Source organism: Bufo bufo, chromosome 1 (genome assembly GCF_905171765.1).
Source record: "Bufo bufo chromosome 1, aBufBuf1.1, whole genome shotgun sequence".
NCBI classification, from domain to species: Eukaryota; Metazoa; Chordata; class Amphibia; order Anura; family Bufonidae; genus Bufo; species Bufo bufo.
In genome coordinates this window covers 604,009,709-604,037,059 of record NC_053389.1, presented here as the reverse complement: position 1 = coordinate 604,037,059, position 27,351 = coordinate 604,009,709, and the positions used below count along the sequence as shown (strand labels likewise).

Here is a 27,351-nt window from a genome sequence, read left to right as displayed (position 1 = left end):
CCTGTCCTGCCCTGGATGTAGGCACTGTGCAGGTTCAGCACTTCAGGGTGGACAGCTCCTCTCTATCACTGGACCACTGATGGTACCTACTGTCCTCCTCCATCCCTGCATCCTGTGCTTCCATATAAACCCCCGCCCTCCTCCCCTCCCCCAGTCTGTGCATTGGTTACCAGCTTGTGCAGTCTCTCCTGGATGTGACTGCATCAAACCGCAGCAAAGCCATCACAATCTGTGAGAAGCAAGGAGACATCCTCAGGCGGGGAAGAGACTGTGAGGAGAGAGCGCAGGAGAGGGGCTCTGCTCCCCCATGTAGAATGTGGGTGTCTGTGCTGTGACTGTGCTGCAGAGCTGTCACTGGGTGCTGCCCCTCCTCGCCTCCTGCCGTCTTTGTATAGGAGCTGCTGTCATCATCAGGCCTCGGCTGTCCTCTGGACTGTTCTGCTCTTCTTGTCCCCAGGGTGTGTCTGTGTATGATCCGCTTCCAGTCCATCTCCTCTCTGGCTGAAGATGGCGGATCGAGCTGAGATGTTTTCCCTCTCCACCTTCCACTCCCTCTCCCCCCCAGGCTGCAGGTGAGGGCCACGTTCTGTTATATGAAGGTGCATGCCATTACCAATGACCAGGTAGTGGAGAGATCTATGCCAGCCATGTGCTGGGGGGCTCAGTATATATGGGGGTGCACTCACATCATATGTCATATGTCCTCTATGTTATTGAATGAATGTACTGGGACCAGTGCCAGACATCTTAAGACACTGGAAACTAAACAACCACATAAACCTTCTATAGATAGCAGAGCTGAAGGCATTATCAGCACTTGTGGGTGATCTGTACTCTGTATGTACTGCTGTCCAGTAGTAATAATCACTATAGTGTGCCATCCATCTATAATACATATAATATAACATTATGTGGGTGATCTGTACTCTGTATGTACTGCTGTCCAGTAGTAATAATCACTATAGTGTGCCATTCATCTATAATACATATAATATAACATTATGTGGGTGATCTGTACTGTGTATGTACTGCTGTCCAGTAGTAATTACTATAGTGTGCCATCCATCTATAATACATATAATATAACATTATGTGGGTGATCTGTACTCTGTATGTACTGCTGTCCAGTAGTAATAATCACTATAATGTGCCATTCATCTATAATTCATATAATATAACATTATGTAGGTGATCTGTACTCTGTATGTACTGCTGTCCAGTAGTAATAATCACTATAGTGTGCCATTCATCTATAATACATATAATATAACATTATGTAGGTGATCTGTACTCTGTATGTACTGCTGTCCAGTAGTAATAATCACTATAGTGTGCATTCCATCTATAATACATATAATATAACATTATGTGGGTGATCTGTACTCTGTATGTACTGCTGTCCAGTAGTAATAATCACTATAGTGTGCCATTCATCTATAATACATATAATATAACAATATGTGGGTGATCTGTACTCTGTATATACTGCTGTCCAGTAGTAATAATTACTATAGTATGCCATCCATCTATAATACATATAATATAACATTATGTGGGTGATCTGTACTCTGTATGTACTGCTGTCCAGTAGTAATAATCACTATAGTGTGCCATTCATCTATAATACATATAATATAACATTATGTGGGTGATCTGTACTCTGTATGTACTGCTGTCCAGTAGTAATAATCACTATAGTGTGCCATTCATCTATAATACATATAATATAACATTATGTGGGTGATCTGTACTCTGTATGTACTGCTGTCCAGTAGTAATAATCACTATAGTGTGCCATTCATCTATAATACATATAATATAACATTATGTGGGTGATCTGTACTCTGTATGTACTGCTGTCCAGTGGTAATTACTATAGTGTGCCATCCATCTATAATACATATAATATAACATTATGTGGGTGATCTGTACTCTGTATGTACTGCTGTCCAGTAGTAATAATCACTATAGTGTGCCATTCATCTATAATTCATATAATATAACATTATGTAGGTACTCTGTATGTACTGCTGTCCAGTAGTAATAATCACTATAGTGTGCCATCCATCTATAATACATATAATATAACATTATGTGGGTGATCTGTACTCTGTATGTACTGCTGTCCAGTGGTAATTACTATAGTGTGCCATCCATCTATAATACATATAATATAACATTATGTAGGTGATCTGTACTCTGTATGTACTGCTGTCCAGTAGTAATAATCACTATAGTGTGCCATCCATCTATAATACATATAATATAACATTATGTAGGTGATCTGTACTCTGTATATACTGCTGTCCAGTAGTAATAATCACTATAGTGTGCCATTCATCTATAATTCATATAATATAACATTATGTGGGTGATCTGTACTCTGTATGTACTGCTGTCCAGTAGTAATTACTATAGTGTGCCATCCATCTATAATACATATAATATAACATTATCTGGGTGATCTGTACTCTGTATATACTGCTTTCCAGTAGTAATAATCACTATAGTGTGCCATTAATCTATAATACATATAATATAACAATATGTGGGTGATCTGTACTCTGTATGTACTGCTGTCCAGTAGTAATAATCACTTTAGTGTGCCATTCATCTATAATGCATATAATATAACATTATGTAGGTGATCTGTACTCTGTATATACTGCTGTCCAGTAGTAATAATCACTATAGTGTGCCATTCATCTATAATTCATATAATATAACATTATGTAGGTGATCTGTACTCTGTATGTACTGCTGTCCAGTAGTAATAATCACTATAGTGTGCCATCCATCTATAATACATATAATATAACATTATGTGGGTGATCTGTACTCTGTATGTACTGCTGTCCAGTAGTAATAATCACTATAGTGTGCCATTCATCTATAATTCATATAATATAACATTATGTAGGTGATCTGTACTCTGTATGTACTGCTGTCCAGTAGTAATAATCACTATAGTGTGCCATCCATCTATAATACATATAATATAACATTATGTGGGTGATCTGTACTCTGTATGTACTGCTGTCCAGTAGTAATTACTATAGTGTGCCATCCATCTATAATACATATAATATAACATTATCTGGGTGATCTGTACTCTGTATATACTGCTTTCCAGTAGTAATAATCACTATAGTGTGCCATTAATCTATAATACATATAATATAACAATATGTGGGTGATCTGTACTCTGTATGTACTGCTGTCCAGTAGTAATAATCACTTTAGTGTGCCATTCATCTATAATACATATAATATAACAATATGTGGGTGATCTGTACTCTGTATGTACTGCTGTCCAGTAGTAATAATCACTATAGTGTGCCATCCATCTATAATACATATAATATAACAATATGTGGGTGATCTGTACTCTGTATGTACTGCTGTCCAGTAGTAATAATCACTATAGTGTGCCATCCATCTATAATACATATAATATAACATTATGTGGGTGATCTGTACTCTGTATATACTGCTTTCCAGTAGTAATAATCACTATAGTGTGCCATTCATCTATAATACATATAATATAACATTATGTGGGTGATCTGTACTCTGTATGTACTGCTTTCCAGTAGTAATAATCACTATAGTATGCCATTCATCTATAATACATATAATATAACAATATGTGGGTGATCTGTACTCTGTATATACTGCTGTCCAGTAGTAATAATCACTATAGTGTGCCATTCATCTATAATACATATAATATAACAATATGTGGGTGATCTGTACTCTGTATGTACTGCTGTCCAGTAGTAATAATCACTATAGTGTGCCATCCATCTATAATACATATAATATAACATTATGTAGGTGATCTGTACTCTGTATGTACTGCTGTCCAGTAGTAATAATCACTATAGTGTTGTCACGAGGGTGTCAAGAACCACGTCTGACTCCGTTATACCCGGAGCGTTCGATGTACAAAGACAGTGCTGTTTCGTAATGGTAGCTTTCTGGGTTTGCCTTGCAATCCTTTTTGGCTCACTCAGGGATCCGTAGCTTCTCCTCCTCAGCTGTTTCTTGTCCAGCAATCCCAACCTCCTTATATTCCCATCTCCCACTTCTCTGGTTGCCAGATATAGAGCTTCCTGCCAGGACTTCTATACTGACCCACTGGAGCTGAGTAGATGAGATCCCTGGTTGTTGTTCCAGAGTGTTACCCTCCGGATCCCTGTTGGGCCTTGGTGGTCTGCTGTTGTCGCCCACCTGGGATTATATGTTTGTCTGTATTGTCTGTCCTCTCCTTGGTGTTTTCCTCTTAGTGTCAGTGGTGCGGACTAGTGATCCCACCGCCCTGTTCACTACACATGGCTCATGTTAGGGAAAGCCAGGGTTTAGGCACGTGATCGGCGTACGGGTGAGGAACCCGTCTAGGGACGTCAGGGCAGTCCGGTGCCAGCCGCAAGATGAGTCAGGGGTCACCACCTTTCCCTCTCCCTTGGACAGGGCCTTCCCATTTCCCTCCCTTTGCGTGACGCCGGTCATTACATTATATCTGGCCCTTATTTTGTGTAGGTAAAAAATTTTTTTTCTTTCTACCTACTTAGAATCCAGTATGGATCTAATTGCTGCTTTGTCAAAGCAACTTCAAGGCCTGTCTTTGGAGGTGGCAGGATTGAAGGCGTCGGTCCTCCAGCAACAGCAGCAATTGCTACAGACCGCAAGCCCAGCGGTTGCTACAGGTAACCAGGTTGTTGCCGAACCCAAGGTTGTTCTTCCTGACAGATTGTCTGGGGGAAGGGACAAATTTGTGACATTCCGTGAGGCCTGTAAATTATATTTTAAACTGCGCCCTTACTCCTCTGGTAATGAAGAAAAGCGGGTGGGGGTTGTTATTTCCCTGCTGCAGGGGGACCCGCAATCCTGGGCGTTCTCTTTACCCACTGATTCCCAGGCTCTCCGGTCAGTGAATTTTTTGGGGCCTTGGGTCTCATATATGACGACCCTGACCGAGTCGCACTGGCTGAATCAAAATTACGGAGACTCCTACAAGGAGAGCGGCCAGTAGAGGAGTATTGCGCAGAGTTCCGTAGGTGGGCTACGGATACCCAGTGGAACGACCCGGCTCTCAGGAGTCAGTTCTGCTCTGGGTTATCCGAAAGGATTAAGGATGCGCTTGCGCTGTATGAGACTCCCTTTTCCCTTGATGCGGTGATGTCCCTTTCTATCAGGATAGATAGACGTCTTAGGGACAGATTGAAAAATCCGGAGCAATTGGTAACCCCTCTCAAGCAGCAGTTAGTCTGTACAGACTTAGACGAGCCTATGCAGCTAGGAGGAACTACTCGTCAGGTCCATCCTCCTGAGGCTCGCCATAGGCGTGGGGTTTGTTTTTTCTGTGGGGAGAGGGGTCATTTTATTAATGTCTGTCCTTCCTTCCTCAAAAACAAAAGACCGTCGGAAAACTACTAACCCCAGGCTGTGTGGAGGATGTCAGCCGGGAGGTATACGTTTCCTCCATACGAACATCGCAATTTGTGTTGCCAGCGGTTGTTGTTTTTGGCGTTAAGACGGAGACTGTTTCTTTTTTTCTAGACAGTGGAGCAGGATTAAATTTGATAGATGCCCATTTTGCCCACACTATGGGTTTGTCTCTCTGTACGCTACAGAGACCTATTCCCATATTCGCTATTGATTCTGCTCCTCTGTCTCAGAGAAACCTCACTCACATTGTCCATAACTTACACCTTCGGGTAGGGGACCACCATAACGAGTTGCTTTCATGTTATGTTCTGGAGGGGCTTCCCACTCCGGTGGTGTTGGGTCTTCCCTGGTTGGTAGCGCACAATCCAGTGGTGGATTGGCAGGCCAGGGAGATATTGGAGTGGAGTGAGCAGTGCAGAGAAAATTGCTTAAATAGCAATTGCTTAGTCACCTCCATAGCTACCCTACCCACATTTGTTTTGGACTTTGAGGACGTTTTTTTCTGAAAAGGGTTGTCAGAAGTTACCACCTCACCGTCCTTATGATTGCCCGGTTAACCTGATTCCCGGTGCAAAATTACCCAAGACCAGGTTATATAATTTTTCGGGTCCAGAGAGACAAGCCATGAAAGATTATATCTCCGAGAGCTTGGCTAAGGGACACATCAGACCATCTTTTTCACCCGTGGCTGCAGGGTTTTTCTTCGTTAAAAAGAAAGATTGGGGCCTGCGTCCTTGCCCAGATTTTCGCGAATTAAACCAGATAACCATCCGAGACCCATACCCTCTTCCTCTCATTCCTGACCTGTTTAATCAGATTGCGGGTGCTATTTGGTTCTCAAAACTTGATCTTAAGGGGGCCTACAATCTGATTCGTATCAAGGAAGGGGATGAGTGGAAGACAGCCTTTAACACCCCTGAGGGGCATTATGAAAATCTAGTCATGCCTTTTGGTCTGACCAATGCTCCTGCTGTCTTCCAACATTTCGTTAATGACATTTTTTGTCATCTTATCGGCAGGTTTGTGGTGATATACCTAGATGATATTTTAATTTATTCGTCGGATCTGAAAACACATGAGGTGCATGTCAGACAGGTACTGCAGGTCCTACGGACGAATAAATTATATGCTAAAATTGAAAGTGTGTTTTCGCCGTTCAGGAAATACAGTTCCTAGGGTATTTATTATCTGCTTCAGGTTTCCGTATGGATCCTAGGAAGGTCCGGGCAATTTTAGATTGGGATCTTCCTGAGAACCTCAAAGCACTGCAACGGTTCTTGGGCTTCGCAAATTTCTATAGAAAATTCATTAAAAATTATTCGGTGATTGTAAAACCCCTTACTGACATGACTAGGAAGGGGACTGATTTTTCTAAATGGTCTGACGCCGCTAAAATTTCTTTTTCCTCTCTAAAAGAGAGGTTTACCTCGGCACCTGTACTAATCCAACCTGATGTCTCCCAGCCTTTTATTGTTGAAGTAGATGCGTCAGAGGTGGGAGTGGGGGCTGTGCTGTCTCAGGGTCCGTCTCCTGGCAAATGGCGTCCTTGTGCTTTCTTTTCTAAAAAACTATCTGCAGCAGAGAAGAACTATGATATTGGCAATAGGGAACTATTAGCTATTAAACTAGTGTTTGAAGAATGGCGTCACTTTTTAGAGGGGGCAATCCACCCCGTCACTGTGATTACGGACCACAAAAACCTTCTGTTCCTCGAATCAGCTAAGCGTCTCACCCCTAGACAAGCTAGGTGGTCGCTATTTTTTACCAGGTTTAACTTTGTTATTACCTATCGTCCTGGGGCAAAAAATACCAAGGCAGATGCATTATCGCGCTGTTTCCCTGGAGGGGGTAATGTGAGTGATCTGGTACCCATTCTACAAAGAGGAGTGGTGGTCTCTCCGGTACACTCTGTTCTGGAGGGGAAGGTGTTAGAGGCCCAGGGGGACGCCCCGGTCTCTTGCCCCTCAGAGAAATTGTTTGTACCGTTGAACCTGCGTCTCGAATTATTAAAGGAACATCATAATTTGGCACTTGCTGGGCACCCGGGTAGTAAAGCAACCTTGGAGCTATTGTCTCGTAGTTTTTGGTGGCCAAGGTTGCGTCAGGATGTAATGGATTTTGTGTCTTCTTGTTCTACTTGTGCGCGCGCGAAGGTCTCTCATACACGTCCTGCAGGGTCTTTATTGCCACTTGTCATTCCCAATAGGCCATGGACACATCTGTCAATGGATTTTATCACTGACTTACCTTTGTCTGCGGGTAAAACAGTTATCTTGGTAGTAGTGGACAGGTTTAGCAAAATGGTACACTTCATTGCGTTACCCGCACTACCTAATGCTAAGACTCTTGCTCAGGTATTCATCAGTGAAATCGTGAAGCTTCACGGGGTCCCTTCCGATGTTGTTTCGGATCGGGGAACCCAGTTTATTTCTAAGTTTTGGAAAGCTTTTTGTTCCCGTTTGGGGGTACACTTGTCCTTTTCCTCAGCTTTCCATCCTCAGTCGAATGGACAGACTGAGCGTACCAACCAAAACCTTGAGACATATCTAAGATGTTTTGTGTCTGAAAACCAAGAGGTGTGGTCATCATATTTACCGTTAGCCGAGTTTGCCATAAATAATCGCCGTCAGGAATCTACTGGCAAGTCACCATTTCTTGGTGCATATGGTTTTCATCCCCAATTCTGTACTTTCAAAGAGTCTTCTGGGGTTCCCGAAGAGGAACGGTTTTCGTCATCTCTTTCATCTGTATGGCAGAAAGTGCAAGCTAATTTGAAAAATATGGGAGGTAAATATAAATGCATGGCTGATAAGAAATGGTCGCCAGGTCTGGACCTAGGAGTGAATGACTATGTGTGGTTATCTACTAGGATATTTATATTTTATTAAATTAAAGGTTCCCTCTTGGAAACTGGATCCTAGGTTTATTGGTCCTTACAAAATAGTAGCCATCATTAACCCCGTGGCTTTTCGCCTGGAGCTACCTCAGACTTTTAAAATTCATAACGTCTTCCATAAATCGTTACTCAAAAAGTATGTTCCACCTCTAGAACCATCACCGCTGCCACACCCTCCTGTTATTGTGGATGGTAATCTAGAGTTTCAAATATCCAAAATTGTTGATTCTCGTCGGGTCCACCGTTCTCTTCAATATCTGGTGCATTGGAGGGGTTACGGTCCCGAGGAAAGAATGCGGGTTCCAGCGTCTGAGGTAAACGCCGACAGGTTAGTTTTTCATGCCTCTCATCCTGAGAGACCTAGTCCTGAGTGTCCGGAGGCCCCTCGTGGAAGGGGGGTACTGTCACGAGGGTGTCAAGAGCCACGTCTGACTCCGTTATACCCGGGGTCAGGAAGTCGCAGCGGGTGGCTGCGCGTTCAATGTATAACGACAGTGCTGTTTCGTAATGGTAGCTTTCTGGGTTTGCCTTGCAATCCTTTTTGGCTCACTCAGGGATCCGTAGCTTCTCCTCCTCAGCTGTTTCTTGTCCAGCAATCCCAACCTCCTTATATTCCCATCTCCCACTTCTCTGGTTGCCAGATATAGAGCTTCCTGCCTGGACTTCTATACTGACCCACTGGAGCTGAGTAGCTGAGATCCCTGGTTGTTGTTCCAGAGTGTTACCCTCCAGATCCCTGTTGGGCCTTGGTGGTCTGCTGTTGTCGCCCACCTGGGATTATATGTTTGTCTGTATTGTCTGTCCTCTCCTTGGTGTTTTCCTCTTAGTGTCAGTGGTGCGGACTAGTGATCCCACCGCCCTGTTCACTACACAGGGCTCATCTTAGGGAAAGCCATGGTTTAGGCACGTGATCGGCGTACGGGTGAGGAACCCGTCTAGGGACGTCAGGGCAGTCCGGTGCCAGCCGCAAGGTGAGTCAGGGGTCACCACCTTTCCCTCTCCCTTGGACAGGGCCTTCCCATTTCCCTCCCTTTGTGTGACACCGGTCATTACAAGTGTGCCATTCATCTATAATACATATAATATAACAATATGTGGGTGATCTGTACTCTGTATGTACTGCTGCCCAGTAGTAATAATCACTATAGTATGCCATTCATCTATAATACATATAATATAACATTATTTGGGTGATCTGTACTCTGTATGTACTGCTGTCCAGTAGTAATAATCACTATAGTGTGCCATTCAACTATAATACATATAATATAACAATATGTGGGTGATCTGTACTCTGTATGTACTGCTGTCCAGTAGTAATAATCACTATAGTGTGCCATTCATCTATAATACATATAATATAACATTATGTGGGTGATCTGTACTCTGTATGCACTGCTGTCCAGTAGTAATAATCACTATAGTGTGCCATCCATCTATAATACATATAATATAACATTATGTGGGTGATCTGTACTCTGTATATACTGCTGTCCAGTAGTAGTAATCACTATAGTGTGCCATTCATCTATAATACATATAATATAACAATATGTGGGTGATCTGTACTCTGTATGTAATGCTGTCCAGTAGTAATAATCACTATATTGTGCCATCCATCTATAATACATATAATATTACAATATGTGGGTGATCTGTACTCTGTATGTAATGCTGTCCAGTAGTAATAATCACTATAGTGTTCTAATACTCTCTGCCAGGGGTTCCATAGAGTGAAGATCAGAGGAGACATAGGGCATCCTTGGCGAGTACCATTGGTGATGTCAAATGGTTCTGATAAGAAACATGAAGTATAGACTGTCGAGTTTGGTCTGGAGTATAGGGCGAGGAGTGCAGTAATAAAACTACCTTGGAAACCAAATTTTAGTAATGTGGCCTTCAAAAAGTCCCAGTTAACCCTGTCAAACGCCTTCTCTGCGTCCAAGAATAGGAGCAGAGATATCCAGAAGATCATTGAATCTTCTTGTACCGTCTGATGTCTGTTTTTAACAAATCCTACTTGGTCATTATTCACCAAGCCGGGAAGGATATCTATTTGTCGATTCGATAATAGTTTGGCAAAGATCTTTAGGTCCGAGTTGAGAAGGAATATGGGGCGAAAACTGGCCGGGGTGTAAGGAGTTTTAGCAGCTTTAGGTAATGTCACTATCATGGCCAATAGCATCTCTTTGGGTATGGGATGTCCTGCAAAGAATTGTTGAAAACACTCTCTCATATGTTGTAATAAAACTGGTGAATATGCTTTATAATATTCATTAGTTAATCCGTCAGGACCCGGGAATTTATGAAGTTTAAGGGAGGCTATAACTTTCAGTATTTCTTTAGTCTTTAAATCTTGATTTAGGGTTAGAAGTTGAGTGTTTGTTAGTTTGGGAAGAGAAATCTTGCTTAGGAAAGCATTCATTGTTTCGGAAGTGGGTTGTAAGGTCATATGATCTTTATTCATATTGTATAATTTAGAGTAGTAGGTTGCGAATTCCTTCGCGATATCTTGTGGGTTTATAATTCTTTTGTTGGCTTGCATTGTATAGATAAGGGATTCTGGATTTGGCCGACTTAGTTTCAATTCTATTAGCTAGGGATTTATTAGCTTTGTTTCCATTGACTTAGATTTACGGAGATAAAATTCAAATCTGGATTGCATTAGGACATATAGTTCGTGTCTAAGTTCCTTCAGTCGAAGGGTGAGAGTTGCCTTGGGGCACCCTTTGTCTTCATTGTCTAAGTGTAGGATTTTATTAGTGAGTAGTTCTGCTTTTTGTGGGCGTTTTTTTCTTTTCAAGGGCTGAGTATTTTTAGATAAAGGCCTCTCATCACTGCTTTATGTGCACACCATAATGTTGTCATGGAGACATCTTGTGTTTAGTTTACTTCAAAATATTCCTGTAGGGCTTTATGAAATGCGTTGAAGTATTATTCAAGATGGAGTTGTTTAATCTCCAAGGTGTGAAGTGTGATTTGGAGAATTGTGTTTTGATAATTATAGATGTTGGAGCGTGGTCAGACCAGGATATGAGTTCTATGTTTGCAGAGATAACATTTTGGAGTAGTACTTTATCTACCAGTATCATGTCTATGCGGGAATATGAGCTATGGGGAATGGAAAAAAAACGTAAAGTCTTTTTCAGATGCGTGTAGAATACGCCAGGGATCAAATAATACTTCTTTGTGAAGAAGGTCTCTAAAAGAGAAGTCCTTGTCTCAAGTGTCTGGTCCATTGCGCGGTCTATGATTTTATTGTAATCACCACATAACACTAAGGAGCCCCGTTTCAGAGGCACTAAGGTAGTGAGGAACTTGTTAAGAAACCGGATTTGGGATTTATTGGGGGTGTATATAGAAGCAATAGTGTAGATTTGGTTATTAATTGTGCAGATTATGATTATATAGCGGCCATGGGTGTCAGCATGGGATGAGATAAGGTTAAATGAGATCGTGCCTTTATCCGCTATCATAACACCAGCTTTCTTTTGAGTGGGGTGTGAGTGAAAAATGTGGGGAAATCTTTCATTGTGGATTCTGAAATTGGGTTTGGCTAGTAGGTGAGTTTCTTGAATACAGACAATGTCACATTGCAGTTTCAGTGCCTCATTCCATAGACTGGAGCTTTTGAAGGGGGAGTTTAATCCCTTGACATTTAGGGAAGATATTTTTAATGCCATATTAGAAGTATGGTTGTGTGCTTATGTAATCTAGGTGAATATGTGGTATAAACCAAAATGGTGATAACCGCTTGGGTGCCAGAAATTCATACTGTGTCATGTCTCCAACGATTACAGTAGACTTAATGCCCTCATAACAAATAAAACCAATAACATATAAACTAAAAATTGTAGGGTATCTAAGGATTCCCAAATAATCGCCAAACCCCTTCATACCTGCCATGTGGTAGGGCTGGGGAGGTTGTGCAGGGAGGGTCAATCAGTAGTGAGCAAAGGTTAAGTAACTGTAGTAACAAAACAATACTAAGGTATTTTGCAGAAAACGCGACTAAACAGGTTCGGTTAGCTCCGGCTAACCAACAGCCATATAATCAGAACAGAGAGTTTCAGTGTCTTGATGAAGATTATAAACCAGATATGGAGGAAGAAGAGTATGGATGAAAAACCAGAAACCTGGAACAAGAAAAAGGATGTGTATCCCTGAGTGGAAGAAGAGGAGGAAGTACCTCATGAAGCTGTCAATTCCATCTTTATCTCTTCACTACAGTCCATTCCTGCATCACAGTTGGAGGTTTCAGCTTTCCTGGAGATCTTTCTCCCCCTGGTGGCAGATGAGGGAACCATTTCTTCAGCAGTTCTGTGGCTTGTGAGGGAGATAATAGCACATGGTTAGAGTCATTCCTGCTGACTATTAATTTGACTGGGAATCCCCATCTGTTCGAGATATTATTTTCTCTTACTGTGGCGGTATATTTTGCGAATTCTCTCCTTCTCGTTAAGGTTGCAGGGGACAGATCAGCATAAAGTGAGATTTGCTTGAACCTCTCTGGCATATCTTTTTTGCGACCAGCTTCTCTCAGCAGGGTGTTTTTTAAGTTAAAAAAGTGCAGTCTCACAAGTACATCTCTCGGCGTGCCTGGAGGCATTGACCTGGCTTTAGGAACCTGGTGTGCTCTGTCAACGAGAAGGTCCCTTTCAGGGGTATCTGGAAGAATTGATGTGAAGAAATCTTGAAGTAACTAATTCGTGAAAGTTTTAGGGATGTTCCTGAGCCTGATATTGTTCCTTCTGGAACGATCTTCCAAATCTGCCAGTTTTTTGATAGCTACATCATCTTGCGTTTCGTTATATGAGTCAACCATGGAGTTGTGAGCTTCTTTAAACTCTTCCATCTTTTCCTCTAAATGGGCAGTGGGATCTCCGATCGCTGTAATATCAGCTCTGATAGTGTTTAGGGCTGATTGTATATCTAAATGTATAGAGCTTTTAAGGTCAGCCATTAGCTCTTGCATAACAGATAAAGCAATACTGTCCTCCCTTTCAGGTCTTATACTGTTGCCTGATTGGTTCCAGGAGAGGAATTTATAGGTGACCCCCCACATGGTGTGCTTGATTTACTTGCCGGGGGTGAATGATCTGAGGCTCCTGCAGCTATGTGATGTCTGGTGGCGCGCCTGTCCTGGGAGCTCAGAGCGTCTGCAGCTTCCTCCTGTGTGGAGCGGGCGCCATCTTGACTCTGCGCCGAGGAGAAGGAGGTATGCTTTGCTGGGGGACCCAGTATTTTCTTGGTCCTCATCATTGATGGGTCTCCTGGGGAGGTGAGAAGGCTGGTGTGAGCGTTTGGGCTGCTTGTGGAGGAAGGAGATTGCGGTATGCCAGACCTAACAGGGGAATTATGTGTGAGATCACGGTGTGAGTAATAGGTGGGCCGAGGTAAATACTGTTCTGGTTACTCACGGTTATGTCGTCCCTGGGCAGGCTTGCATAAGTGAAAAGGAGAACAGCACAAGGATTCTCTGGGGCACACTCTGGTGTAAGGGACACAGGCCAGATGGTGGTTTGAGGTGCCCTTGATGGTCTGGTTTAATGTGCTAGTGGCAAGGTCCCTTGTAGTCGTGACGCTTGCTAATCCTTTGTCTTGCATAAACGTGATAATTCCTTAAATACTCGGCTGCATGCAGTTAAGACATTGGTCACCCTGGAAGAGCGATCTATAGGAGTGGATTGCTCACCTCTAGGTAGAATGATTGCAGGCTTTAACCCTGGACTGTGAAGCCGACAGGGACACAGCAGAGAGGCTAGGAAGATGCCTCCCTCCAGGTATTCAGCTACATTGCTGTTGCTTTCTGACTAAGCTCATGAGAGAACTGCTTTGAACTGAACTCTCAACTGGATTGACCTGAGCTGATTTGCCTAACTTAGGTCTGAGCTAAGCTATATATATATATATATATATATATATACACTGACACTGCTCCATCTTGTGGAGAAACAAGTGTAGTGCACCCTGACTAGGCCTGTGTAGGATATTTGCATATAGAATCACAGTGTGACATGGGAGAATATGGCAGGAGATAAAATACAAAATGCAGGCATATTACATGACATTAATACATAATTGAAACAAAGTGATATTGGGTTGCTCAACCAGGGGTAATGATGGATAGGTGCACTGCTAAAAGACTCACCCAATCTAGTAGTAAATAGTTAATAAATAAAAGCAGGAAACACTTACAAGTGGAGTACATATTTATTTACTAAAATCAGGACAATACCTAAAATGATCACCAGCAATAATACATAATTAAAACACGATGAGAGGTAGAGAGAGACGCGGCACTCACCAATTTTCCTTTGCTAGTTGCTGTTTATTGCAGGTAAGATAGCAGGCTGCGCAGGCAGGGGGGCGGGATGGCCACAGTGTGCGTCGGCGGCGACGGCCGTTTCGCGCAAAGATAGTGCTTCTTCTGGCCGGCTATCCGGCCAGAAGAAGCGCTATCTTTGCGCGAAACGGCCGTCGCCGCCGACGCACACTGTGGCCATCCCGCCCCCCTGCCTGCGCAGCCTGCTATCTTACCTGCAATAAACAGCAACTAGCAAAGGAAAATTGGTGAGTGCCGCGTCTCTCTCTACCTCTCATCGTCATACCACTGTACTACGCTGAGCACCACCTTCTGCATGATCCTTACAGACGGCTGCCTTCCCTGGGTTTGATACGGACATATTCACACAGAGGTATACTTACGTAGTGCCGCTGAATTTTTTCCTTTCCCTTCTCCCTGTGTTTACATAATTAAAACAGGTTTGCGGTGCCCACGGTCACGTAGTGGGACAGTGCAAGATCGCTGTACAGAGCGGTGGTTAGCTGTGGTTGCCAGAGCTCGAGCAGGACACGTCTTCTTAGTTCTGCATCAGGCCACCCATACAATGAGTAACACAAAGGAACCCCCTAGGAGGCCTATAAAAATCAGAAGGAGTTATAGGCTTCTGTGGATGAGATGGGAGACATTTCAGTTGTAGGTTAGTAAAAGCCATGTGGGAGACTCTAATGTCAAGTGGGAAAATGTTGTACGGTCTGATTGGGCTACAGGTTAGATTTAGGCAATAAATAGGCTGTGTTTGATGTAAGTCAGAAAGTAGAACCCAATAGAAACACATCATCCTAAGCATAAAGCGTAGTGACAGCAGTATGCAGCATAATAGAAACCAATACATACCACACGTGATCATCAAATATAAATACGTCTTTATTATAACATGATTAAAAAGAGAAACAGATTAAAAAAACATGTATGCAGCATAGGATATTCGGTATCTGACAAATCACTAGCCTAACTGGTCACTGTATAGGAAAATCCATCAATTCAGTCCCTATGGAAAAACGGTGCATCAGATAACACAAGTATATATCTCCATGGAAACCATTGCATCATAAATATAAGACTAAGTAACACAATGCAGCATAAAGCAAGGAGAAAACACAGACCGTAGGTGACACCCGAGCGTATGTTTCGCCCAGCTTCCTCTTGGGGGCATATCATTAAGCTAGTCCCCCCTCCCTTATAATCCCACAAAAGCCAATGAGGTCATGTTAACACAGCTGAATCCAATACCGTCATCTGGTGCAAGACATTCTTAATAGATCCCATTATGACACTGTTGCTCACATCATCAAATATAAAGAGACGTGCGACATCACACGTACCACCATGTCATGGTATCAGTCTGTGACCAATGGGTGTAGGGAGATGCGGTGCCTTGTGTGAATTCGTGAATATACGATACATATATCTATTAATGAAAAAACTGCAAATGTGCCGTTATTCTATGGTGCCAAATAGGCCCCCTACAGAATACAGTGCATAGAGCAAGCGAATATATTGATGGATATACCAATAAAACGTCAATGATGCACGCAAAAAATGGAAAATAGGCATTATCCGCCATGACCCAATATTAGATAATAGGTCAGTTACCAATCCCCTTTAGCTATCATGGTAAGCATAGAAGTAAGAATACCCGAAAAAACACAATTTCATGAAAATAACAATTATAAAAAAAAATATTCATCATACCACATTCATATTACATCATGAAAATAAAAAGAAGAATGAAGAGGAAAGAAGGAGGGTAAAATATTAATAAATGGGAACCGTAAAGCCCCTTTCACACGAGCGAGTTTTCCACGCGGGTGAAATGTGTGATGCGAACGCATTGCGCCCGCACGGAATCTGGACCCATTCATTTCAATAGGGCTGTGTACATGTGCGTTGGTTTTCACGCATCACTTGTGCGTTGTGTGAAAATCGCAGCATGCTCTATATTCTGCGATTTTCACGCAACGCTGGCTCCATAGAAGTGAATGGAGCTGCGTGAAAATCGCATCCGCAAGCAAGTGCGGATGCGATCCGTTTTTCATGGAGGGTTGCTAAGAGATGTTGTTTGTATACATTCAGTTTTTTATCACGCGCGTGCAAAACGCATTAAATCGCATTGCACCCGCGCAATAAAAACTGAACGCGCTCGCAGACAAAACTGTATGACTTTGTTTGCGAAATCGCACATTTTTCCGGACCTAATCCACACACGCTCGTCTGCAAGGGGCCTAACTCATTGTTGTACATCCAATAGATCAGGAGTCAGCAACCTCAGGCACTCCAGCTGTTGTGAAACTACAACTCCCAGCATGCTCCATTCACTTCTATGGGAGTTTTGAGAACAGTCAAGCAAGTGTGCATGCTGGGAGTCGTAGTTTCACCACACCTGGAGTGCCGCAGGTTGCTGATCCCTGCAGTAGATCCTTATCTGAAGATGGATGCCAGCTTCACATATCCATTATCAGATGAGAGTCTCAACATAAAGGGTTCTATAAGACATAAGGAGACCATTAGTTATATCACTACAATATATAATTATAAAACACGCACGCAGCAGGCCACAGAAGGTCTGTGAAGATAAAGGGTAAAATGACTGCAGGGAAACCCCAGGGGAAGCTAAGAGAACTACGTCCTGGGAGCTGCCTCCAAGGGGAAAACTGCTGGGTCCACAGTCAATGAACCCTATATAACATGACGTATATTATCCACTGTAAAGCCTCTTTCACACGGGCGAGTTTTCCGTGCGGGTGCAATGCATGAGGTGAACGCATTGCACCCGCACTGAATCCGGACCCATTCATTTCTATGGGGCTGTGCACATGAGCGGTGATTTTCACGCATCACTTAAGCGTTGCGTGAAAATTGCAGCATGCTCTATATTGTACGTTTTTCACGCAACGCAGGCCCCAAAGAAGTGAATGGGGCTGCGTGAAAATCGCAAGCATCCACAAGCAAGTGCGGATGCGGTGCGATTTTCACGCACAGTTGCTAGGAGACGATCGGGATGGAGACCTGATGATTATTATTTTCCCTTATAACATGGTTATAAGGGAAAATAATAGCATTCTGAATACAGAATGCATAGTACAATAGGGCTTAAGGGGTTAAAAAAAATTAAAAAATAATTTAACTCACCTTAATCCACTTGTTCGCGCAGCCCGGCTTCTCTTCTGTCTTCATCTTTGCTGTGCACAGGAATAGGACCTGTGGTGACGTCACTACGCTCATCACATGGTCCATCACATGATCGATCACCATGGTAAAAGATCATGTGATGGACCATGTGATGAGCGCAGTGCCGTCATCAAAGGTCGTATTCCTCAAAGAAGAAGACAGAAGAGAAGCCGGGCTGCGCGAACAAGTGGATTAAGGTGAGTTAAATTTATTTTTTAACCCCTCCGGCCCTATTGTACTATGCATTCTGTATTAAGAATGCTATTATTTTCCCTTATAACCATGTTATAAGGGAAAATAATACAATCTACACAACACCTAACCCAAACCCGAACTTCTGTGAAGAAGTTTGGGTTTGGGTACCAAACATGCGTGATTTTTCTCACAGGCGTGCAAAACTCATTACAATGTTTTGCACTCACGCGGAAAAATCACGCATGTTTCCACAACGCACCCGCATCTTTTCCCGCAACGCCCGTGTGAAACCAGCCTAAAAATGAATGGTACAAGTTATATCATTGAATAACCTTTCCCACATATGGACGTACCATTATGTCCTAATTTCCATGTTTTTACCCCAATTGGACATAATAGTACGTGCAGTGGATGGCAATGTCACAGGAGCTGTGTCTGTGGTTTCAGCATCAGGTTCCAGCTGTAATATACAAATGACAGCTGATCAGCGGGGTGTGGGGTGTCAGACCCCTGCCAATCGTATTTTTGCTCCATATCCGATATGTATTTTTGGCGGATCGGATGCAGAACCGTTCATTTCAATGGGGCCACAAAACATGCGAATAGCACACCGCGTGCTGTCCGCATCCATATGTCTGTTTCGCAGCCCCGCAAATAAGATAGAACATGTCCTATTTTTGTCTGTTTCGCAGACAAGAATACGCATTGTTACAATGGGTTGGGAAAAAACAGATGCAACACAGATGTCATCCATGTTTTTGGGGAACCGCATGGGAATGCACGATCTGTGTTGCATCCAGATTTTTTTTGCAGACCTATTCTAATAATGCCTATTCTTGCCCGCAAAACCAACAAGAATAGGTCATCTTTTTTTGCCGGAACAGTGGAATGGACATACAGATGTGGATAGTACACAATGTGCTGTCTGCATTTTTTCTTGCCCCATTGAAATGAATGGGTCCGCATCCAATCAGCAATAAATGCAGATCTGATGCGGACCAAAAATACAGTCATGTGAATAGTCATAGTAGCAATTCCATTTCAGATACCATCACAAAGAATTGAAATAGCAGCACCAGTTCTATTCTTCATGATTCCACATTTTATTGTTATGCTCTAATAGGAGAGAGGTTATATATTGTTCCTTAGGAACACATTCATATACTAAAAATAACAAATGTGAGCAGCTCATAATGTATTACATTTACAATGGCAGAAAAGGTCCAGTGGCTGATTTCACTGGAACGGTAATGTTACATCTTCAGTATTCTGCTAGTAGCTGCATATTTTCAATAGAAGATAGATATGGATTAAATTAGAAATCCATTATCCAAAAAGAGACAAACACATACTTATACGGCTGCTGTTGCACTTATTTCCATGCACATAGGTGCGGCCAGATCCAGAGTGGGCAGAGACAAGCTGCTATGATGTCTCCCATGCACAGCACACATAAAACAAGTACAGGTTTTGTGCCCCTGATTGTCCTTCATGTTCAGCATGGAGGACATTATACAGCTGTAACGAGCAGTGTTGCTGTGGGTCCAGCACTGGAGTCAGATTACACACTAGAAGCAGCTGCATCTGCTCCTTTCCCCATCTGCTCCTTTCTGTGGGCAGCAGCTATAACCTAATCCTTCAGCGAGCTGATAACTCATCTTGCTCATTGCCTCACTGAAAATTAATTTCTAATAAATTCTAAGTGAGTAACCACTACAATAGCGAGGAAAAAGGGAGTCTGATAAGTGGAGAAACAGCCTATTTTTCTCTTTAGTTATATCACAAGATTGTTTCAGCACATTCCACTTTCATTTATTGCAGTAACAAACATTACTTTTTTTCTATATTTTCTGCTACTGCTACGAAGCTTCATAGGAGAAATGGTTTTGTGCAATTATCCTACTAAATTGTCCTGGGATACATTTCCTTTTGTTGAGGACCTTCAGAATAGTGAAGTGCCTGGAAAGTGCTTATGTAGGAGAATTTAGGGATTGTGACTGTGCTCCCACACGATCATATCCGCAATTTACGGATCCGCAAAACACAGATCCTGGCCATACGCATGCTTTCATTTTCACTTCAAAAGAAATATTCTATCTTTGTCTGACGTGCGGATGCAGACAGCACATGGTGAAATGAATGGGTCCACATCTGATCTGCATTTTTTTGCAGGTCAAACATATGGTTGTGTGCATGAGCCCTTTAGGCTTTATCATGCCTGTGATGTGTTTTTAGAAGAGGGAATTGGTGGGATGAGAGCAAACCATGTCTCTATAGAGACTTTTCCTGGGTTCTCAATGTCACCCTTCAGACATAAACATGTATATCATAGAATATCTACCATGAAGTTTTATATAAAATGGGTTACATGCTGCACTCATAAATATTCCAGATTGTAAAGGTGTTAGTAATATTTGATGAGCAAGACAATTATGAGGGATCTTTCCAAGGTCCTCTAGAGTAAGACCGTGGACGGGCAATGGGGGCTCTTTTAGCATCCTTTAGCAGGAAATGACTCAGAACATGATATCAATATGAACACATTGCAACCTGATTTATTTCCCACCATCACTGGTAATGACAAGAGGAAAAAAAATAGAATGAAAGAAAATGAATAAAAATAAAGCTGCTTTCATAGAGACCTTCAGGTATGCTACTGTGATGCTTATTAGCCACTTTTTTTTCTTCATAAAAACCAAGTTCTATTGGAGCTTTTATGGTTCTTTATAGAGTGATCACTGCTTCTTGTTAGGAAAGACAGGATTCTTATGTAAATATGGTCTAAGGATTTAATGGATTTAACATTACAGAATTTTTTCATTGCTTAGTTGGCGAAAAGACTGAAAGCTATTTACTGATAAACCTCCATTACATGCCTCACACTCTGGATGGTTAGAGATGGTCATTCTTTGCATAGCATGTTTTCAATATAGAAATAGATTTTGGGGAGAGGAAACTTGAATGAACCGTACATTTTTGTGAATCTGGCCTGGAGCTTCATTGATTTACAGAAAAAAGTAGCGAATACTGTATATTAAAATTCTTAAAGGGCCAGGCAGCTAAGCAGACTAAAAGTATACAGTTGTGACCAAAAGTTTTGAGACTGACCCAAGTTCGGTTTTTGCAAAGTTTGCTGCTTCAGTCTTTATGGTGGCAATTTGCATTTACTCTAGATTGTTATAAAGAGTGATCAGATAAATTGTAATTAATTGCAAAGTCATTCCTTGCCATGAAATTAACTTAATTACAAAAACCCAATTTCCACCGCATTTCAGCCCTTCCACAAAATGCTAACACAATTTCAGTGATCTTCTCATTAGCTCTGGAGAAAGTGTTAATGAGGACAAGGCAGCTGAGATGACTATATCATGCTGGCTGAATTAGATGAGCAGACTAGTTGCTTAAAAAGGAGTTGGTTCTTGAAATCATTGTCTTCATCTGTTAACCATGGTTACCTCCAAGAAAACAAAGTGATCCATTTATCAGATCGTGTGCATAAGTCGGCACTCCGGTAAATATATTGAATGTGGTGTTCACGTCAAGGCACTCCGCATACATGTGAAGGAAAGACTGGGACTCACTTGTCGATGATAAATTGTGTTATTTATTGCCATATTATCTTAGTTATGTGACTTGTTTTGGCTCGATGAGCCTTACTTTAGACATATGTCTGAGGAAGGCTCAGAAATGATGATTGATGTGCCTGCGCGTGTGACAGGATCACCCGATGATCGAGCGTTTCGCTCAGTCATCGGGTGATTGGCAGCACATTGACATGGACAGATTGTCGGGAATGAGCGTTCCCGGTAATTGGCTTGTGTAAATCCACCTTTACAGTGTGTAGGTACGCAAACTATTGACAAGGGAAATGATGACACTAAAATGTCAATTTATTCACAAAAAAAAAAAATACTCCAGAATTGTTATTTTTCAGAAATGTAAGTATTTACTAAAATCCACTTTATAGGAGAGCCTCAGGTCCTGTTTAATACTGAAAATCTGTTCATCATTTCTAAATAAGCACATTCCAGGAATGAGGAATTTGGGTCAAAAGTACTGGACCCTCAAAAGAAGTGTAATTAGGGTAATTAGCAAGCACACAATGAATTGTCAAACATCTGTTAATTTCTGGTCACTTCCTATCTGTTATCTAATATAATCCCAGGGACTTTCTTTTTTCCTTACCACAGGATTCTAGATAATTTCGGGTTTTGTTGGCTTCATGTTTCTGTGTAAATGCATGTGGGATTAAGTCTGAATCGTTTAACTTGAGACCATATGCCTTGAAAACCAGTAATCTAAAAAACCTAGAATTAAAGGAGTTGTTAGCCTTAGGCCTCATGCACACGGCCGTTGTTTGGGTCCGCATCCGAGCCGCCGTTTTGGCGGCTCGGATGCGGACCCATTCACTTTAATGGGGCCGCAAAAGATGCGGACAGCGCTCCGTGTGTTGTCCGCATCCGTGGCTCCGTTCCGCGGCCCCGTTAAAAAAATATTACATGTCCTATTCTTGTCCGCTCTTTGCGGACAAGAATAGGCATTTACATTGCTGGCGCCCGTTCCGTTCCGCAAATTGGGGAAGGCAACACGGGCGGCTTCTGTTTTTTGCGCATCCGCGGTTTGCGGACCGCAAAAAACGGCACGGCCGTGTGCATGAGGCCTTATTTTTATGCTGTGCTTAAAGATGCGAGTAGATGCTTCTGTAGTTTTGTTATGTATGTTGTCCCTGGGAGCAGTCTAGCTATACATTTCCCCAGCAGCAGCAGATAATGTAGGAGAAATGTGGCATTACATACAGGTCATTTCGATGAATGCTCCTCCAGAGTGACCCTCCATTCTGGCATAGAGGGGGAGCTCCTCTGAAATCTTTGTGTCCTAGTAAAACAGTAGCAGTAGCTAATCTGGGAGATGCTCTCTGATATATTTACTACAAATCAAGAAAACATTATCTGCACTCAATAAAAGGTTAAGATCAACTTTAAGAAAATTATAAAAATACAGCAATTCACCATAAACAACAAAGCAATCACGCAGTATTCTAGCTACAGATCATTGAAAGTATATGTAGACCATTGCTAGTTGTATTGTCACAGCAACCTAACTGACAAACCCACTTGTGATGTCATAGAAGTTAAATGATATAAAAACCTATTTGTGATGTCACATCTGCTTAATTGACTGAAACCCACTTGAGATGTCACAGTTGATGACCCAGTTGTGATATCACAGCAAGATATCTGAATGAAACCCACTTGTGATGTCACAGCAAGATATCTGAATGAAATCCACTTGTGATGTCACAGCAGTTGAGCTGAGAGAAGGTGAGAAATATTTTTCTAACTGAAACCCACTTGTGATGTCACAGCTACTTGCTACCTCACTTAAATCTGCTGGTGCTGTTCCAGTAGCTTTCCTGGCTAAAACACACTTGGATGTTGGAGATGTTTCCTGACAGAAACACATTCATAATGTCACAACATGACTGAATACCACTTATGATGTCACAGTAACTTTCCTGGCTGAGACCGCCTTGTGATGTCAGAACAATTCCCTCTAAAGAAGACAGTTGTGACAACACAGCTGCCTCCCCGACTGAAACATTCTTATTATTCAGTGGCTTGCCCAGGGTTGGAGACCAGCAGGAGAGGGCCTTGTCCTTCAGTACTATCCAGAAATTTCCTCACTGCTGTATGTCAGGCTGTCATTTTAAGACATAGTTGGAAATAGCATGTCTGCTTTTTTTAAAGGTAGCAATGAGCCCCCTTGTCTGCAGGGACCCTGTGCAGCTGTACATATGATATGTCCACCCTGTAGTCTCACAGCTTTCTAATATACAGTATTTTGTTTCATCATTTTCAACATCTCAGTAAATGAAAATGCAACTGTTTATGTCCAGAGGATGGAAGATCTATAGGTCTCCATACACATTAGGCTATGTCGCTCAATGCAGGACCAGCCAAGCTAATGTGTATAGGGAGCTCCCAACTCTCCCCCAAGAGAGAAGGAACAGGTATGGTGAATTTTAACACCTGATCCTTTTGTTTGCTGGGAGATAAACCACAAAGGTTTCTGAAGGCGGCTTTATTCTCACTCCTCATTGAATGTACACACTTTTATTCCGGCCGCCTCTCGGCATGTTTGCCGTGCTGCCGCCGGACTTCCGGCCTGCCTAGCGTGCACTAGCGGCAGCACGGATCCGGCAGGCTGTTCACCCGCCGGAATAGCTTGCCATAGAAGGCTGCCGCTAACGTGAAAGTAGCCTAAGCTGAGTGGAGCATGTATGTGTATGGGGCAGTCGGAAGAGATAGCTGTCAGCTGTATGAGCACCTTAAACCTTGGTAGAGCTGGTTTACTGTATTTATCTAAAATGGAAAACTTCCTTTTTGTAATACATGGTGTGTATTAATTCTTATATTTTTTTATCCCTGCTTGTAATCATTAAAGGGGTTATTCAAGAACTATAATGACCCCCATATGCCCGGGCCCCTCACACAGATAGTACTTAACTTGGCACTCACGACGCTTTTGATGCCAGCACGGCCGCCGCTGCATCTTCCAGTCGCGCAGATGAACACATCCGGCGCTTGGACGGGGCACAGCCAATAGCAGGCCGCAAAGGGAATGAGCCTCCCTAGTGTCACCTGTGATGGGGAGATGCAGGGGCGGCCATGACGGCATCAGAAGCCACGCGGGTTCCGGAGAGCGAGGTAAATACTATCCGTGTGAGGGGCCCAGGCATATGGGGGGGGGGGGGGGGGGGGGCATTATAGGCCTTGGATAACCCCTTTAAATATAAACCTTCATTGTTTATTTTCAAAAAACACAGGATTCAAATATATGTGTGTATAGCATGAAACAATTACGTATTCCTGGCCTAATGAGCAAATAAAATAGTATAATGAACTTTATAGATGAAGAACCCAAGGAAATATTATAGTACATAGTAATACCATTGAAGTTTTCTAAACTTGTGTGGACCACAGCTCCGAATTTTAAAATGATTTCCCATACTATGAATAAAATTGTACACACATACAAATGTACATACATACTCACTAAATTTAACACGTCCATTACTGTAGTTACAGACCTACCTATGAACATTCAATAACATAGGGGTACACAGCCCATTTATTTTGCTCCCGGATAAGTGGTTAAAAGAGTTTTCCCATCTCAGACACTGGTGAATATCACTACGATATGCCACCAATGTCAGAATCCCAACTCTGGGACCCGCTTCTGTCTCCAGAACGGGCCCCCCAAGGTAAAGTAGAGCACACAGAGCAACCGCAGCCGCCCTTCTTTTACTGCTATGGGAGTTACGAAAATAACTCAGCTCAGGCTCGGCTATATATGGTAGTTCCATAGCGTTGAATGGAGAAGTGGCTGTCCATGTACGGTGCGCTCTCCATCCACGTCCATGAGGCTTCCGAAAGTAGCCAAGTGCGCTTGCTCAGCTATTTTCAGAACTCCCATAGCACTGAATGGGGAGCACGCCATGCATGCACAATCTGCTCTCCTTCACTTTAGGGGGCCTGTTCTGGAGATAGGAGAGGATCCCAGAGGTGGAACCTGCTCCTATACCGACATTGATGGCATATCCTAGCGATATGCCACCTATGTGTGAGATGGTATAATCCTTTAAATTGTGTGTGGCTATTCTCCCACTTTTTGCCACGCTATGCAGTGTCACAGTATTACAGAGTTAACAAGATCTCCCTAAACTACAAGCTGACTTGGTCACTGAGTATCCGGGCATCCACTTGGCAAATAAGGCTCATTGTGGATGAATGTAAAGTTATGCATCTGGGAACTAATAATCTACATGCATCATACTGTATGTCCTAGGGGAAGTAACACTGGGGAGTCACTTGTAGAGAAGGATTTGGGTGTCCTTGTAGATCATAGACTAAATAACAGAATGCAATGTCAATCAGCTGCTTCTAAGGCTACTTTCGCACTAGCGTTTTTGCTGGATCCGGCAGGGTTCAGCAAAAACGCTTCCGCTACTGATAATACACCCATCCGGTTGTATTATCTTTAACATACCCAAGATGGATCCATCATGAACTCCATTGAAAGTCAGTGGAGGACGGATCCGTTTTCTATTGTGTCAGTTTGTGTCAGAGAAAACGGAAGTTGCATTGTGGGTCATGACGGAATGAATTTTTGAGCATTCCGTTCTGTTCTGTTCAGTTACGTTTTGTCTCCTTTGACAATGAATGGGGAAGCGTTTGTTTCCGGTATTGAGACCCTATGAGGGATCTCAATACCGGAAAATAGAAACGCTAGTGTGAAAGTAGCCTAAGGCTAGCTACTGTCAGGTATTAAAAGAGGCATGAACTCATGGGACAGGGATGTAATATTAGCACTTTACAAAGCATTGGTGCGACCTCATGTGGAATATGCAGTTTAGTTCTGGGCATCAGTTCTTAGAAAATATGTGTCACGGTCCCTCCTGTGAGAGAGGTGAGAAGATCGGATAGACTTGCTGCATGTGAGGCTATCTGACAGGTCTCTCTGTTTTCCTATATGTATGTTGGCAGGATCTCACCTCTCCTCAGGTGCTGCTCGTTATCAGTGATGAGGCTCTATTTAGATCCGCCTCACACTGCTGACCATGCGGTTGATAGTTTCTGCTTGGAGTTGCTAGTGCTGGTTTGTCTTGGATCTCCTGCTTCTCCATACATCTCTAAGCTAAGTACTTGTTGCCTTTGCTGTTTCTTATTATCTGGTGTGTGTTGTTTTCTAGGCCTCAGGGAGACGCAGGATCCTTCATTCTGGAAGGAACCAGCAGTCTCATCCCCTGCTACCTATCCTAGGGCTCGTCAGTTTTAGCAGGGATTTAGGTATCCGGCGTATGAGTATTTCCACCATCAGGATCTGCTCATACTGGCAGGAGTTAGGTAAAGGCCTAGGAAATACTAGGAGGTCACATCCCTCTTCCATAGCTTTTGAGGCCTAGATTGTTGTCTACTCGTTGTGGTGTGTATTTGGTGTTTTCCCTTCCCCTTAACCTGTGACATTATGCCCTGGAGTTGGAAAATGTATGAAAAAGGTGTCGATGGGGGAACATGATTAGCCCATATAAATGGTCCTTACAACAACATATTTGAAAAGCTGTTCTATGTAAAATCCCATCAAAAGACAAAGGAGCACTGCCTCCATCTGGAGAAGAAAATGTTTCAGTCTCCAGTGGCTGTGTAGCTGTGGAATAGTCACTTCAAGATTTGGTAATGGCAGGAACAGTTGATGATTTAAAAAAAGGCTTAGATAAATTCTTAGAACAGAATAA

At 42.6% G+C, this 27,351-nt stretch overlaps 1 protein-coding gene across 1 annotated transcript in view; it reads left to right on the top strand.

Moving 5' to 3' along the window:
• Positions 1-317: 317 nt before the first annotated feature.
• MAPK8IP2 (mitogen-activated protein kinase 8 interacting protein 2) overlaps positions 318-27,351 on the top strand; it is an 87,791-nt gene continuing 60,757 nt past the window's right edge. Inside the window, exon 1 of the mRNA XM_040415756.1 lies at positions 318-572. Within this exon, the coding sequence (XP_040271690.1) occupies positions 508-572 (65 nt within the window). The 5' untranslated portion in view covers positions 318-507. The remainder of the gene's footprint in view (positions 573-27,351) is intronic.